A 17,210-nucleotide genomic window follows, 5' to 3' on the forward strand; every position below is an offset into this window, starting at 1 on the left:
ACATGTATGGGCGCACACAATCCTGCCCGTGTGTGTGTGTGTGTATGTGTTCATCGCTTCTTCTCCTGCAAGCGTATAACTGCTGATGGATGGCTAGTATCAGCACACATATCCAGTGCAGGCCTCACAGCCACTTTCAGCTGTTGATGTTAACACCCAGAATCTCTGTTTCTTTTCAAATGTGGCTGACTGTCGTCTTTCTCTCCACAACTTTTCTCCGTTTTTTTTTTCTCCACTCAATACTATTAAGCGAGCGCTCCATGAAAAGTTAAATAGGGCACATGCAGCGCTGTTTCCACGACTTGTCTCCAGATAGCACATAGAGCTTCTGTAGCACCTCCCTAAGCCACCGCACTCCTCTCTTAGCCCCAGTCACGGCACTGTGCCGATCACTCAGATAACGGCATGGCATAATGTAATTGGACTAAAGAGCGCACTGGGAATTATATCAATGCTCTGGAAGAGGGGGAAAAAGTGTGACTGAAATGTTGTTCTGGGGAGGCTATTGAGCTTGAGATGCAGGTATCGGGGGGGTTCAGCTGCTGAGGAGAATGGGTGAAAGAGACAGAGCAGGAGAGAAGGGAAGAGAATAAAGTTTGAATGTCTGTCTTTTCTTCTTGCCGCCTGTGAAGGATGAAAAGCGTCACGCTGTAAAAGATGCTTTTGACTTTTCCGCTTCATTTTTCTTCCCATCTCACTGTCTTTTTTTTTTTTCTCCCCCGTTGTTCAGCAGAGACGCTGGTAGGAACTGCATTTTAATCATGTTTTGCTAATAGAGGCAGGAATGAAAACAAAAAGGAGGGTGAAAGAGGCAGAGAGGAGTATTGTCTGTCTATGCAAAACACACTGCATTGTTTGTTTGTTTTCCCTCTTTGTCACACACATACATCAGGTGGATCATCTCTCACTATCTCTATTCCCCCCAGATGCATATCTCTTGCTTTGTCTTTCGCTTTCTATCATCACTCCTTCATTCTCAGTCTTTCTAGCCTGGTTCAAATGAAAATTGGTAATTTTTTGCACCATGGGTCTTTTTTTTTTTTTGTTGGTTTGTTTTTTTTTCTTTGCTTTCGGCACTATTCTTATGCGCTACAGTGCAGTGACCACGGTCTTTGTAGAGATTGCGGACACGGGCGCTCATCCTGATAGATATGCAATAGTCCAGTGGACTCAGGGAGATGCATATTTAGTTTGAATTTTACTACCCAATGCTGTTGTTTCAAAGTTTAAATAAAGATGAGCACTGAAAAAAAGAATATTTTCTGCATTGCAAGGCTGAAGCTGTTTTGATTGCAGTGCTTTTGCTGTTTTCTTTCCTGCACAGGGTGATATAAATGTATAAGACCACAGCTGCAAAACATCCACATTTTCTAAACCTTTTGACTTTAATTTCTGTGGGTTGTAAAGAGAACATCTCACTGTAATCTATCCACAAGGACCCTAAACCAGGCCCCTGGGAGGACAGCCGTGATAAAAACCATATCCTCGAGGATATGTTGGCTTCCTGGCACTTTGAATGGATACGAGCAATGGTGGTAAGTTGATCTGTGTGTGGTTCTGGCACCGACTCCCGATGGTGTTTGTTGCTGTCTCCCAGTTCCCTTTTTTAGCTCATCGTCTGTCCAGCGGCCTCTGTGTGCCGTCCTGTCAGGGTTTGTGTACAGTACCTGTCCCCCATGTCCGCGTCTCGATTAACACCCACACACACACTGCACGTTTGACCCTCAAATCCAAACCCACTGCAAGGGTTCTGCCTGTGCCTGCTTTTTAAGGTAATGGGGGAAGCTACTGAGCTCCAGCATGGAAAGCGGCCCCTGTCTTTGTCTTTGACTTCCCTGTGGCATTGTAGACTTGTTAAACATTGAGGTGAAATGTGTAGACTGAGGTGTGACAGTGTGTTTTGCTGGTGGGGCTTTTGGTTCTGGGGCAATAAAAGGTGACATGGGAGTCACTCGAGTGCTTTTGTGCTTATTTATTTTTGATACAGTTTGCACAGAAACAGGGAGCACAAGGGAATAAAATGTTCTTCTAGGTTGGTGTAGTGTTTTTTTGGGGGGTTTTTTTGGCGTGCCAAAAAGTAAGCTTTTAGATTCAAGCTTCTTTGAAAGTACTAATTAGGACTCACTTACACATAAGGACTACTTTCACACCTTATGACCCCCTAAGTCACTGATAATAGACAGCTAACAAACTCATTTTCAAGTGAGTTTCAGTTCCCTGAGTGTGTGTGCATGGGTGTGCGGTGGCTGGTGCGGTGATTTAAATGTTTTTCTCAGCGCTTTTGCTTTAAAGTTGCTACAGGAACTGCAAAATTGTCACATATTGCTGAAGAAAATCCCAATGCTCATTATGCCTAATGCAACAATGACTATTCCCCCCAACTGTTATTGTTCTGAATCGCATACACACAAGTGGCTGAACCAACTGAACTTTTTGATTGATGAACTATGCATCAAAGGATTACAACGAGCAGCTCCTTGCACTGTAGGTGAGGAGTTCTTGCGTGTTCTTATCCACCCAAAGTAACTCTTATCGAGACTCTCGCCGAATAGGATGTTGGAGATGGCACACACTCAGCCCTCTCGGTCTCTCATTGGACAGAATGTGGAGCACAACACTTGACAGCAGTGTCGTCTGAATTTGAAAGTCAGACATGTAAGAAGGCAGCCGCCACCTTTTCTTTTAACAAGAGTCATAAATCTGTAATGAGCACAGAGAGGATGCATATTTTATTTACTTTTTTGAAGATGTGATCCCTTCACTTCATAGCAATGCACTCTCGTTCTGTTGTTTTTTTTTTCCCCTTTCCAAAACAAAGTTTAAGACAGTAGATTTTACAGCTTTTTCTATCTCCTGTGTGTCTGAACATGAATGTATAATTAAAAACATGCCAAGGTTAGCAGGTTTTACAGATTGAGGTGCAATTTCACCCCAGCAAGATTAAAATATGATGTCATTAATGAGAGTAGTTAAAAATGTGACACGCGTGTCTTTGAGTTTTGTATGTTTCCCTGATTTTAAAAATATGAAAGCTGATATGTACTCTCATCTTTTAGGCATTTGACAGTACAGTGGGATGCTGTGTGTTTTAAGCCAACCCGGATAGAGAGACTTAGACAAACAGACGCACTTAGACAGACTGACAGACTGACGGACGAGGGGAGATGGGCTGGAGCAGCTAAACCAGGCCAACAGAGGACAAGACTAATGTCGTCCCATTCATCACACTCCGCCAGGCTGCTTCCTGGGAAGGACAGGGGAAGGAGAGTGCGGGAGCAGGGGGAGCAGAGGTGAGGTAGGATGGCGGTTCAGGGCGTGGCATGCAGCGGGAGGCCAGGAGAAGGTGATCAAGTGATCAAGAGCAGAAGTTGAGAGGTAGTAGTCATTTATGTTTTTGTGTGCACACCTGACCTTGATAGAGTGGCTGGTGTGGTGGAGGTGATGAGAGGCCCCACGGGGATATGGGTAAAGATGATCAGTGGCAAACAACCTCCTGCCAACCAGACGCATTAGAGACACGCACACAAACTCACACTCATAACGCCAGAAACCTTTCTCTTTAGGACAGGAAGCAGAGGTCAAACTGAAAATATATTAGCGCCGCCTCCTTTAAAAACTCGCTACTCTCGTTCCCCCCTAACGCTCTCTTTTATATACAGTATGTGTAAACTTATCCCCGCAATGGGACTTGGCTGGGTGAAGAGACTAATTAGCGCTAGAGAGCATTGTGCGTGCGCGGGCCACCTTCAGCTGACAGACTTAACTGGAGCTTGTCTTTGACTGTGTTGAAGCAACCCTCGGCACACACAGGTTCTCTCAAACGAGCAATGCAGCACATCATGTGAACGCAGGAAAATACATATACAGTCTTTCTGCTCCGGCCTATAGGAGCAGGATTCAGGATGCCCCTTCTCATCTTTACTGGACGTGCTGTGCATCTCAACAGCACAGTAACACAAATATTTCTGTATTATGTTTAGAGAAAGAGCGGTCAAGATGGAAAAAAATGTATCCCCCCTCACCCATTTGCCCATGGATTAGCTGTTATATGGGATAAATTATTTATTAAAATGGTACCCACCGATTTAAAAAAAAAAAAAAAAAAAAAAAAAAATCGAACATCTGCCCCTTTCATGTGGCGCTGGCGAGGTGCCAGGTTGCAGGGTGGTATCTGAGGCCATTCACAGGGTCTTTGTCTTGTCCTGTTGTCATTTCCTAACAGAAAAGAGATGGTATTCTAGGCCACTGGGTCCTTTTTTTTCTTCTTTTTTTATTCCCCAGGGGCCTTTCTTAACTCCCAATTGGTAAAATCTGTGACTCATCTTGTCCCCAGTGGAGTTGGTATTACTTGGAATAGACCTCGGTAACACAATAGCTTTAGAGCAGCTGAACTATTTAAATGGCCAACATAAGAAAAATGGGTTCCATGCTTCATTTGATATTTTTATTACTCTTAAAATGCTAATGAACACATGAAAATGGGAAAAATAAACCACAAAAAATGCTTAGCTCACAAACAGATTTAATCTTAAAAACTAGAAACAAGGGGAAGGTGTTGATTAACAGAAATTCAGCAGTGAAAATTGGAGTTTTTATTTATATAAAATACAATTTTGGAAGCTTTTCTTTTCTATGTTCTCTATGTTTTCCTGCTTTTTCATTTTCGGGTAAGCTGTCTCTATAGTGCTCTGTTTCGACTTGTGGTTCATGTACAGTGCTCGACACATCGCCACTAGAGAGAACAGTATGCCATGGGTGAATGCAAATGAACCAATAAAGGCCTGCTCTCCTTCCAGTGACATGCACTTTCATCAATCATTTTCTTTATTTCCACTAATTAAAAAGAAAATGCACGCCCAAATAACATCTTTATCAACACAAAATCATTGTTTTCTTTTTTGTTCAGTAGCGACACACCTAATTTAAATATACAGTAGATGCTAATCATATGCACTATTTATTATCGTGTCATTGCTAGTTCTTTCGCAGGCTTTGGAAATTGAATTCGTGTCACCCTCTAGCATTCCTCAAGTTGTTCAACTTTTCAGTGGGGTTTTTTTTGTTGTTTTTTTTTTTCCTGGGGTGGAAATGGGAGGGATGTCATCTCTCTCTGCAGTTACAAAATCAACAAGAACGCTTTCAGATGCCCTCTGGGAGCCACATATTAGCATCCTGTCACATTTTATATGACATTTCAATTTTTACTGTGCTGCCAGAGTGAGAGGGGCAAAAAAAAGGAAAAACAAAGAAAAACAGGTGCAATTTTAGCACAGCGGCAATGAGCTGCAGCCGCTTGTGGTTCAGACTCATTTTGCAGTTTGATGGGATATATGCCGCTACATTATAACGGTTAGGTTTATCATTTTTATGGCGTAAATCAGCAGGGAGAACAGTGTGATCAGAGGTTAAAATAGTCTCCAATGGCTCTCTCTTTTCCACCAAGTAGATATAGGACAGATATTTGAGTCCAACCTAATAGGCGAAGTCCTCAGTGACCTCTCTCTTGTTTAGCTCTAGGCCTTGGGTCAGTGAAGAACAAACTGTCTTTGTAAAGTTTACAACTGCTCACTTTGCACTTTTGCATATAGATGTACTTTGGTGTGATGGTGGTGTCTTTCTGAGAGAGAAATGGAACAGTCGAGTGCGCCCGGGCTTTGTGCATCTTCCCTTTGTTAAATATTTAAGTTAGTTTTCAAGGAGTTTACCACATTTGTTTACCACAATTTACCAGCAAGTGCAATGTGGTTAGCCTGACTTGGCTGTTTCTTTGACTGTGTGTGTGTGTGAGAGTGTCCCTGGGCTCTCTCTGGTATCACTGAGGGGTTATTTTTCCTTAACACATATAAACAACTCGCATCACTTTTAACGAGCCTTTATTGCTGTTCGGCAATAAAGGCTGAGATTTCATACCGCACTTCACACATCCAAACAATGATGCAAACCTTGGACATAGGGATGCATTTATTTTCTTTAAATGGCATCCATGCCATTAAAACATGCAACTCTCACCCAACAAAGGACACTAACTCACTAAATATTTCAGCTACCGACTTGATGACAGTTAATTGATGTCAAGTAATTCCTTCTGCACAAGGAAGCATCTCATTCACCAACTGTCTTTATGGAGCTTCTAATGCACAGTAGTAGAATATTCTGCTGACTTTTCTGTCTGTCTGTCTGTCTGTCTGTCTATCGATTGTGTATAGATGAAGCTGGAGTGTTTAAAACTAATGATGCTAAACACATTAGGCAAGTTCATGATGTTGCCTGGCTGATTCAAGCCAAGCGGCATCATCCATCACGACCGGGTTGCTGTAGGTGTTGGGATTTGTAGCATGCTTTGAGCATTAAAATGGCTTGCATCTGTGGCCAAGCTAAATCAGAGAGAGGCCTAGCCAGAGTCGATTTTACTAGCCTTGCCTTCACTTCTCCAAACAAACCCACTTAGTCTCCCTGACAGAAACAGGAAGACACAGATGGAAATACAGGTCCTAAGACTCCTGTAAAGCACTCGCTCCTCCTGAGTGAGACAAGAAGCTGGGCAAGAGTGGAAAAACCATGTTCTAATTACTTACCAGATGTGAGCTAATTGAAACACACGGTTCTTGCAAACTACATGTGCTCAAAGCATGAAAAACAAGTCTTTTATTTAAAAAACTTGTAATGGATCTGCTCTTGAGAAGCGCAGATTTTATTTTGATATGAGTACTTTCTCTATTAGTCATGACACTGTAGTGCGAACATGCTCAGTAGAAAAAGAAACCGCCTTTTGAAATCAAGGACCCCTATCATCTAATCTCTGTTGGGATATTGTTTGTAGAGTCACGCAGCAAGACCAGGTGTGCAGATCAACCTTATCTAATAGCTGTAGGGTGTGTGTGTTTGTGTGCATATTAGGTTCCATTATAAGAACAGGTTGCCTGACTCCATATGTGCGCAGTGTGCAGGGAAGCTGGGAAAACAAGGTTCTCCGTGGCCCTCGGTGTTATTGCTACCTCCCACCTCCCCAAGCCGTGTTTGAAGACAGGAAATAGGAGTCAGACCGCAGTCCGAAGGGCATGTGGCAATGGTTTATACTCAAATGACCTCTGACTTATCCTCTCCACCCCCGCCCGGTCTCTCACACCACTCCTGTGGCCCTCAAACACTCTCCCCTGAGCCCAGGACCGAAAATAAAACGTCCTGACCCGGCCCAGCCTGGCTCGGCTCGGCCTCACCAAGCCCAGCACAATAGACCCTGCGTTCTGAGATTTGTTTGACTCAGCAATGAAAAACAGATGGACTTTGAGGAAAGGCCTTAGAAGAGGAGGACAGCGGGAGGAGGAAAGAAAGGGAGTCTTGTAAAATATTTGCGAAGAAAAATAACCCAGAGACGCTGTCTAATTATATCTATTTGTCTTGTGTGGTTTTGCTGGGGAGGCCATGTGGTCTCCCTGACTGCTCCATGGTTCATTTTTCACATTATCTGATCCTGGACGGAGAGCAAAAAGACGAGGGTGGGTTTGGGGGGCAGTTTGGGTCTCAGTGGGAGGGTTGTGGTGAGGTGGCTGGCCTCAAGATGGAAATGTGGTAAAGGCCTTTGAGGTCCTGAAGGTTTCAGGTCTTTGACTGCTTCACTGTCTTCTTTGGCGATGGTAGTTATAATTACTTAGAGCTTTACTTCTCTAATCTAGCAACGTCCATCAATCTTCATCAGTAACATAGTCTTTCCTACACACAGAGAGAAATACTAGGCATGTGTGGTTATATCATCATCTTTTGGTTTTGGGGAAACTTTTCTTGATTAAGATTTGAGGGTTTTTTTTGTTTTACTGTGTAAAATATTTACTTACTTCAGCTTATTCCATTCAAACCATTTCTTATCTCACTGTTTTTGGCATCTGTAATTTATTTTCTTCTATTACAGGTGTTTACACCATTGATGTGGTAGAGAACTTTCACATGATCATCCTGTAATTACAGCCTTCTCCTCCTTCACCAATTTGTTTAAAAATCACCTCCTCCTGCCACATTATGAACAGGTCACCCACGATAGTGCACATAATACTCGTATGACTTTCTCCTGGATAGTTCTTTTCTACCCTTTTGTCTTCCGAGCATGTCCACCATTCACATATTGCAACAACCAGTCTGCGTGTCGATGTCCTCACTCAGCCAATGGCGTTTAATTGCTCTCTGTCACCTCATTTTGTCCAGATCCGTCGTGCCCCTGCCTGTCAGTCAGCAGCTCGTTGACTGTTGCATGACTTTTTAAATTCTTCACTTTGTTTCGGTAAGAAGGCCAGGGGTTGTCGGCTTCAGATTGCCTGCCTATTTTGTGACTCCCCCTGACCCCTCCCACTCTGAAGTCTTGGTGGTGAGTGACAGTGTTAATAAGGATGATGTCACGGCTGGTGACATCATCACACTGTGCCAGCCAGGAGGACAAAAGAGAGCTCTGCCTGGTCTTCCAAGCTGTGTTGGCAGCAGCAGCAGAGAGAGAGAGCGAGCCCAAAGATTGATCTATCCATTCGGCTTTCAGTTTAATTCTGCTTCTCTCTCTGCCTATTCACATATTCAAATTTTGCCTGTGTGAGGATTCGTAAGGAGGAAAACATTTTGATTTGTTCTGCCAACTTTATATCTCTATTACTGCCTGGAATGAAAGCACTCTGTCACTTTATGCAGGATATCCGGTGATTTGGCTCCCCACTCCAAATCTTTGACGCTATTTAAAATGTATTGTTTTCACAAAGACGCCTGTGCCCAGCCTCTCTCTTCTCTCTCTCCTCCTGTCTCTTCTCTGTTTCCCTCCACGTCTTCCTCCCTCATCCTCTCTTTCTCTCTGTCTCTCGCCTACATCTCTATCTGTCCTCTTGCAGGACTCAGAAAGAAAGGGCTTCATGAACAAGCTTTATGCCATTCAGGACGTGTGCATCAGTGTGCAGAATGCGCTAGATGAAGTGGCCTCCTATGGCGAGAGGATAAAGAAGTGAGTCGTAAGCCTGCTCCTCGGCACCCGGCCCGCTCTGCTCTGCTCCGCACGTCCCTGTGTTGTTGTTTTGGTTGTGTTTTCTTTTTTTTCTGCCACTCTGGCCGGTTCCCTTTGCCAGCATAACTGAGTATAACTTAGTGCCGCTCTCAAGAATTAATGCCAGTGTGACACCCAACCCTGGGGAACAAATAGAAAGACTGCTTGTCTTTATGTCCACCATATCTTACTTGACCTTGCATTACCTTTTGTCATGCAGATATTAGATTAAATACACTGCATGCATTTACACAAAAGCATTTATTTATTCATTTTTTACATCCCTGTATGTACTGACAGCCTTTTTTTTTAACATACGGTTCATACGCAGAAAGTTTTGTTTCATTAAAAGTTATAGTTGAAGATACAAGTAAAAGAACTGTTTCTAAAAAAGTGCTTTTCTACATCTAAGTGCTTTCTAACATTCACACTAATGAATTCAAAAAGGTGTAAAAATTTCTCCCTGCAACCTGTTAAACTTTGCTGACTCATTCCTACATTATTTCTCAGCATGTTTTTATTATATCTGGAGTAAGCATTGCTGCTTATATTACTCTCCATCTCCTCTCTTTGCAGCACATTTAACTGGACTGTGCCTTTCTTAAGTTGGTTAGCTATCGTGGCTCTCGGAGTGGCCACCATCATCCTCTATTTCATCCCTCTCCGATATATTTTGCTGGCCTGGGGTGAGCTAATGTTGTATTTTTTATTACATCATATAGTATATAAGAACATTCAGATACTCTAGCTAAATAAATCTGTGTGCCATGATATTTTTTGTGTGAGCACACAGAGACAGTACAACAAATATAAAGATGTCTCTGTCTTTCCTTCTTTCAATTCTTACCCGTCTGCCCCCACTTTTCTCTCTGCAGGAGTGAATAAATTTACAAAGAAGCTACGAGATCCCTACACCATTGATAACAACGAGCTGCTAGACTTTCTGTCCAGAGTGCCCTCAGATGTACAAGTGGTGGGTGAAATTTTATATGTTTCATTTTTTATATCTTTTTTGAGATGACTATCATCATCTGTCAGTTCCGGGCTTGGACAAGGGCTAGGGCTTCTTTTATTATCTCCTCTGTCTCCTCTGTTTTCTTTCCCCCTCTTCCTCGCGATCTCTGACTCCTCACTGTTGTGCTTTCATGTAGGCTGAACTGACTATTCATTGTTTTAGCCATACAGACATCTAATCTAATTGTTTCAAAGCTGTTTCTGTGTTTTCCTATTAAAAGCTTCCAAGTCTAATTCAATTTCCACATACATGGCTGGAGCTGTGTAGTAAGATAACAAGGTTAAGTGAGTTTAGTGGCCAGCATATAACTAGGTTGATTGACTCCATACACGTACACTCACACACAATTACAGTTAGATGCTGTCTCACAGCTTTGCTAGTAATTGAAACAGAGTGTAAACCAAGACTTAACCAGCCCCATGCGGTTTTGCTTCTACATTAACCGTGAGATCAGATTAACTTTGTGGCTGATGACTACAGATGCTTTCTCAGGTAAAATATAGGTGTGTGTGCGTGTGTGTGTGTGTCTATGCTAACAGTAACATGCTGTGCTGCCCAGGACCTAGTGCAGTTTAAACTGCAATTAAGCGGCAGCTTGTGAAAGTTGTTGTGTTATCCAGCACCAATGGTTTCCATTGTGGCTGTTAGGCCCCGCTGAGCTGAGTTCAGTACGCACACACAAACGCACACAGATGGAGGCTGAGACGGAACGACCTGGGGCCTCTGATATGACCAATTCCCTGCCATATCATTGCTGACACACTTCCTCTTTGATCGCTTGTTGCCCGCAACTTCTTTCATCTTTACGGGGTCATAATCCTTGCTCCCCTACGCACCCCTGCCAGCCCCCTGTACCCCACTCCCCCTCTCTGCCCCCGTGCAGTTTTACAGTTTTGTAGTTTACAGGGGCCTGCTGCAGCAGCAGGCACAGGGCAAGTAGCCATCGAGTTAAATGAGCCCAAGCTGTCCCCTCTGGTGAAGTGCAGCCACCTTACACACCTGGAGCCTGGAGGAGTTGAAGGGTGAAGGGGCCCTTGCCTGGCAGGTATGAGGCCTTTACAAGGCCCCTAATGAGGGCCTGCTGGCTAGGGAAAGAGGGGGTAGACACAGTGCTCTGGTCTGGTGCCCATGCTGCTGGAGTTGTGCCTACTGTATAAGTAATACTGTAAGTGCTACTGTAATGGTTATTGCTGCAGCTGTTGGAATGGTAATTGTTGCCAGGTTTCACTGAGAGTTTGGAGGCGCTGAGAGCAACGAGGGTGAATGAAGGGGTGAGAAGGGTAAAATTAGAGAAAAGATGAAGGCAAAAATAGAAAAGCATGAGGGGCGATGAGGGCAGAAAGCAAGAGTAAAACTTTGTTTTACGTGCCCGTTAAGCCAGTGCCAATGTTTATTTCTGCAAATAGGAACAGGTCAGTGAAATTCAGCTAGTCAAACCCGTGATGGTCACGGAAAAATTAGTTTTCTGAGAAGGCACCCTGCTCTGCGGTCATTGGCTAAAAACAGACCGGAACGTTCTGCTCTGCAGTGCGTCCGGTCGCTGCCTCCGGTGGTGGGTTCACCTCATTGCCTGCCCCCGTCTCGCTGGGTCAAAGACGTCTGTGGGGATTGAGCCCTTGAGGCTTTCAAATGATGCACAGAGGTGCTGGGGTCTAAATGGAGTGTCCCCTCACGGGCACGTGTCTATGGCACCCAGTAGTACTGGTGCAGGGGCCCACTATGCTTGACATCCTGGATGACTAATGAATACTATTTCTGGGCCTCAGTGTGACCTCACACACATATATAATCACACACACACACACACACACACACACACACACACTCTCACACACAGTTTTCCCAGCCGTTGTGCATGTTAGGTGGGTTGGGGTATTTCAGTGTACTGTTCCGCATCATTTGAAGGTGCTTCAGTGCCAGAACTGATGAGGTTCTAATGACTTTCTATACAAAGGGCAGCCACACTGGTCCACAGTTCATACACTGCATATACTGAGGCTATACAATAGAGCAAGGCAGAAGCTGTGGGACATAGCCTTAGTCTTCCCTAATTTTTAATTTTCCTTTATATTGTGCGTAGCACGGAAATGACTTTGCAGTAACATTTGTTTGTCAGCATTCGTACAGTGAATGGAAGGCACTTTACCAAAGGAAGCCTCTCAAAATACTGATACTAGGCCCCTAACAGCTTTGCCAGACACCCTGTAAAAGCTAAATCACCAGCGGAGCCTGGGAGCTGCAGTTTCTTTTTACCACTTCAACAGTTTACTTAAATCATTATCTCTCTCTGTGAGCACCCATGTTAAAGGCTGGCATGATGTTTAGCACACGTGTGTTTAAAGGAGCAACCGTCTCTCTTTGGATTACAGTTTCTTGTGTCTGGTTTGGATCTTTCGCTGGTGATAACGGATGATACCGGGGAATCCTTCATACCCTCTTAAACGAGGCCATGCTCAGGACCTTAATAGCGCCAAGTATTCCCTACCTGGTGTTTGGGAGGTGTCAGCGCACTAGTATGTTTTACGACACCATTAGCCATGCGAGCCAGGGAGTGCGTAAATGGGGGGCAAGGCAATTAGCATGCCAAGTGGCCCTTTATGATCGGTGTAAAGGAGCTGGATCAAATCCCCAATACAAAAATAAGCATGAATTCCAATTTAGCGGCTAATGAACAGCGGGCAGTCGGGTTAATATTTTTAGACAACATTTATGTTGGGGATGAAACCTCATCGGACGTGCAGGGGACAAAGGCAGGATAGTTAAAGGCTGAAACGGTGCCAAATGCCATCACTCACATCTACTAGAGGTCTCTCTCTCCTTCGCTGTGCCCTTCCCACTTTTGCAAGAGGTTTAAACATTTCATTGCAAGAGGGCAATTAGTCACTATTCAGTCTGTGTCTTGTCACAACAGCTAACAGGCAAAAGTTTTCCTTACTTTTTTTCCCCTCACTTACTGATTTACGTCACCTTGGAATGCCTTTTCTCCAACACAACAATAGACACGATTGCTGTATCTTCCAATCTGCAGATGTCTGAACTGTACACAGCAGTGCTTCCCTGGAAACATTTAATAACCCTTATGCTCGTTTAGGTGTCGCACGAGATGAAACCCGGCGAGTTTCGTGCTTTGCGCGAAAAAGGACTGAAAGGGAGAATGACATAGTGTCGTTAAAATATAGCTCGCTCAGGTTTTTTTGAATCAATTTATTTACTCGCCTATTTGCGTTTTTTCCCTCCCCACCTTTTTTTTGTTTTTTTTGCTCACTATCAGCCACCTTGGTTTCGCCTTATCTGTCTGCCCACACTGGCAACATCAAAACACTGTCAAAGGTTCAGTGTGAAAGGGGGTGAGAGAACATGAGAGGCAGTGAGGGAAGAGCAGGTCCTGGGATGCTTTGTGGGTAACACGGTTAAACGAAGCACTATGCATGGTACACGCTCCCCTTCAGCGGAGCACACTTCAAAGCCTGTTTTGCACTTGTACTGTCAACATTTGGGAAAGGAGAGGAGCGAGGGTGGAGCAGCCTTTGAGCAGTGCTGGGTCTTTACCCGCCGCTTCTCTTGTCGATGTTCCCTTTAAGTTCCCCGCTCGTGTACCAAATTGCTTGTGTGCTTGCTGCATTACCTCACTTTTTACTTTCCCCCCAATTTTGGTTCATTTTATTTTACTAACGTCCCACTTTCTCCTCGCCTCCTCTGCGTTTTCTTTTTCTTCTTCCTTTTTGTTTTTTGTTTTTTTGTTGTTTTTTTTACTTTAACTAGCTCTTGCCTCCACTGGTTTTGGCGCCTGTGTGGGTGCTTTTGCGTGTGTGCTATTAGGTGAGGTGAGTGGGGAGCCAAGGGTGTAACATCAGGCGGGCCTGTCACCTGCGAGCTGGAATTGAACCTGTGATGCATGAGCCCCCATTTCTCCCGGCTGGCAGCTCTTCACAGTGAAAACTCTTGTTTTGATTGAAATGTTGTTGTTGGCACTATTTCTTTTTGTTGATCCCCTTCGCAACTCTTCATGAGAAACAAAACCTTACTTTCTACTGACAACCAAACTTTTCTTTGTTTGCATTCACTCACAAACAGGAATTGTTTGGACAGGAATGTCAACGCACGGAATTAAATTGCCGTGTATCTTCTTTGCTCCTGTAGGCGTTTGGCCATTCAGTGATCACGCACAATACCTGTCCTACTTTTTGGATTCATACTGACTTGTTTAAAACTAACAGCGAAAGATGCGAATGAGCTACATATGGAGAAACACTTTATTAAAGTTGGATCTTTTTAATTTGCTTTTAGTTATTTGATGATGAGTACAATAGATGTCCGCGCTGACGTGCTGTTATTCCTTTGCTCACGAGTGAATTCAATCATTCAGCAATTCACCCACTTGTTCTTCTACAGACGCACCACTGTCATTGATTGCAGTCAATGTGGGCACTCAGCCAGCACTGTCATGGTCCCCTAACAGAACTACCACTGCATAACACACACACACACACACACACACACACACACACACACACACACACACACACACACACACACACACACACACACACACACACACACACACACACACACAGACACACACAGGGCCATACAAACCATCTCTGTCCCCTGGGTTTTTGTTCTGTTGTCTGCTTTAGTTGGCATGGCTATAAAAGGATCCCCACCCACATATCTGTCATCACCCGAGCATCCACAGATATCCCTCTGTCTCACTGTCTCACCCAGTCTCTTCTTTCCTCTCATTGTTTTCTCTCCTTCTCCCTTTGTTGATTTGTTCCTTTTTTGTTGTCTATTTCTGTCCCTTCTTTATCTTGCTCCTCATCATTCTCCTTTCCTCTACCTGGATTGCCTTTCGGCGTGCAGTCTTACTTCTTTCCTGACTGTGTCCAACAAACAGACTGTATTTGTACAGCTGTATGTTACCTTGTATAAATACAAGTATGTTGTTAGCTTGCCTTGTGGACAGTGTGGAGTATCCAGATCGGAATCAGAGCAGTCTGGCTGCTTAGTGAGGCGTAGAGAGCAACACATGCTGGCCTAACCACTCTGTAAGCACCTTAACGGGACATTGGTGACCAGCACTGTGAGACAGAGGAAGCAAAATAACCCACAGTAGATGTGTGTGTGTGTGTGTGTGTTTGTTTGTTTGTTTTTTTTATATGATTTGATAATGTTAAAAAAAGTGCCTAGGTTTTCTTTATGTGGGCATCTGTGCATTCTTTGTCTTTGCTGGTGTTCATTTGTATATGAGTGTCTGCATTTTGAAGCACATACACACATGTGGACATGTGTTTGGGCTTTGCAGGCACAGGACTGGAAGGCTTCATTGAAGCAACAGTGGGAACCAGTAAAAGATGGATGATAAAGGCTTGTTCCCAGTCGGTGCTGAAAGATGCTGCTGTTCCTGTCCACAGTAGACAGAACTACCATGAGACAGAACAGAGAAACCATATTGATGTCGGTTTGTTGTCTTCCTGGAGAATCAGAGAGAGTGTCAGTCAGTCAGCCAGGCAGAGTAGCCTATAGTACATCAACTTAGGAGGGAATCCTCAGACGATTCTGGCTCTTTGGTGCAGTCACTGTTAAGTCTATTTTTTTTTTTCTATTAGTATTCCGATTCAGTGGCTAGTGCTTGTCGCTTCCTTGAGTTTGTCTAGACTAGCAACTGCATTTGTGCGCGCATGCACGGATGTGCACATTTGAAAGCGAGTGTGACAGCCTCTGTTTGTTGATACTCAGCCACTGTGATGCCGTTTGCATCTGACTGTCCATCACTTCCACGTAAGAGCAGTTTCTAGGATCGGCTCACCATCTTTGGAAAGGATTCTGTCAAGAGTGAATCAATTCTTGTTGCTGAGACATACTGTGACACTCCCTGAGTGATGACGCTAAGCATCTTATGAAGTGATGAAGTGAGGCAATACGCAACTAAAATGTCTGTTTAAAGTGGTTTAGCGATGCAGTGCAGATACAAAAATAATGTCCTGGTAATTTATAGGATTAAGGAGTAGTTTAACATTTTAGAAAAGCTTTGTTTTTCCCTTTCTTGCTGTGAAAAAAAGTGACGAGACTGATACCATTTTCATATGTGTCCATTAACTGGCACGGACATATGATTTGCACAGCTCAGTTTGGTATAAAACAATAGGAACAGCTTAGAGCTTGCCAAAGGTAACAAAATGTGCCTGCCAGCACCTCCAAAGCACACAATGAAGACATTATATCTCGTTGACTTCATTTGTACAAAAAAACAAATTTTAAAACGGTGACAACAAGACTCCAGGAGGTCGCTGCTCCTGATCAAGAAATGATCCACAGCAAAACCAGCTGTAAAATCTCATCTGTTCACTACGTGGATTTTATTAGCTTTGGGCAGAACCGGACTAGCTGTTTCTCTCTTTCTCTCAGCTGAGCTAACCAGATGCTGGCTACAGCTCCTTATTTAGCTGACATATGTGACAGCCGTATCGCTCTTCTCGTGTAACTCTCAGCAAGAAAGCAAATAAATTTATATCCCAAAATATAAAACAGCTTCTTCCAGCTGTGGCCTAATAGGGTCATGATGTATACAGATGTGCAACAGATTGGGGCTTTACTTAAAGTAAAATCGTCCTTTTGCCTTCTTAGTCATGTTATTAGACGATGTCGCTGTTCTGCACTTAACAGCTGACGTGGGATAAGCGTAGGAAAGCCCATCCAGAAGCAGGAGCCTCATCAGGTAGATGTCATCCATACTGTCCACTCATTCCTGAGAAGGAGGAAAGCTCTCCATGTCAGATGTCTGGCTGTGACTGATACAGCTTTGATTATAGAGTGAAACATGGAGAAGAGATTGTATTTTGTCCCACGAAAATCTCCAGTGTGCTCATTTATCTCTCAGCCAAGAAAAGGATACAGCAAAGAGTCAAAATTTGGTCAGAGAATTTAGTTTGCTGATATTTTTAATTGGCTCCTTTTGATCAAAATGTAACTTTATCCCTAAATTAGTAGCAGGTCATATAATCCTTCTGATATAAAAGCAGTATGTATCAAGCTACATAGGATGAGGAGTGTATTAATATTGCTAACAGTTATTCAAACCTTGGTTCTGAACGGGTTATGGTGCATTTTTTTCCTTCATTCTGTCTCGTTCCCATCTTCCTGCCCTTTCACTCCTCGCCATCTTGCTATACCAAAATGACTCTG

The 17,210-nt window shown here is 43.7% G+C and overlaps 1 protein-coding gene across 9 annotated transcripts in view; it reads left to right on the forward strand.

The window, feature by feature from the left end:
• Positions 1-17,210, forward strand: part of LOC308403749 (multiple C2 and transmembrane domain-containing protein 1-like) — a 156,059-nt gene that overhangs the window by 135,195 nt on the left and 3,654 nt on the right. For 4 of the 9 annotated variants that reach the window (XM_080893447.1, XM_080893444.1, XM_080893445.1 and 1 more), the window contains 4 exons: positions 1,437-1,535; positions 8,862-8,971; positions 9,587-9,696; positions 9,886-9,983. In XM_080893447.1, the coding sequence (XP_080749573.1) occupies positions 1,437-1,535; positions 8,862-8,971; positions 9,587-9,696; positions 9,886-9,983 (417 nt within the window). Of the gene's footprint in view, positions 1-1,436; positions 1,536-2,552; positions 3,290-8,861; positions 8,972-9,586; positions 9,697-9,885; positions 9,984-17,210 lie in introns of those variants that run through there. The other 5 variants (XM_080893446.1, XM_080893448.1, XM_080893450.1 and 2 more) reach the window with 4 other exon arrangements.

Source organism: Rhamphochromis sp. 'chilingali' (assembly GCF_963969265.1).
Source record: "Rhamphochromis sp. 'chilingali' genome assembly, chromosome: 10".
Lineage (NCBI taxonomy): Eukaryota > Metazoa > Chordata > Actinopteri > Cichliformes > Cichlidae > Rhamphochromis > Rhamphochromis sp. 'chilingali'.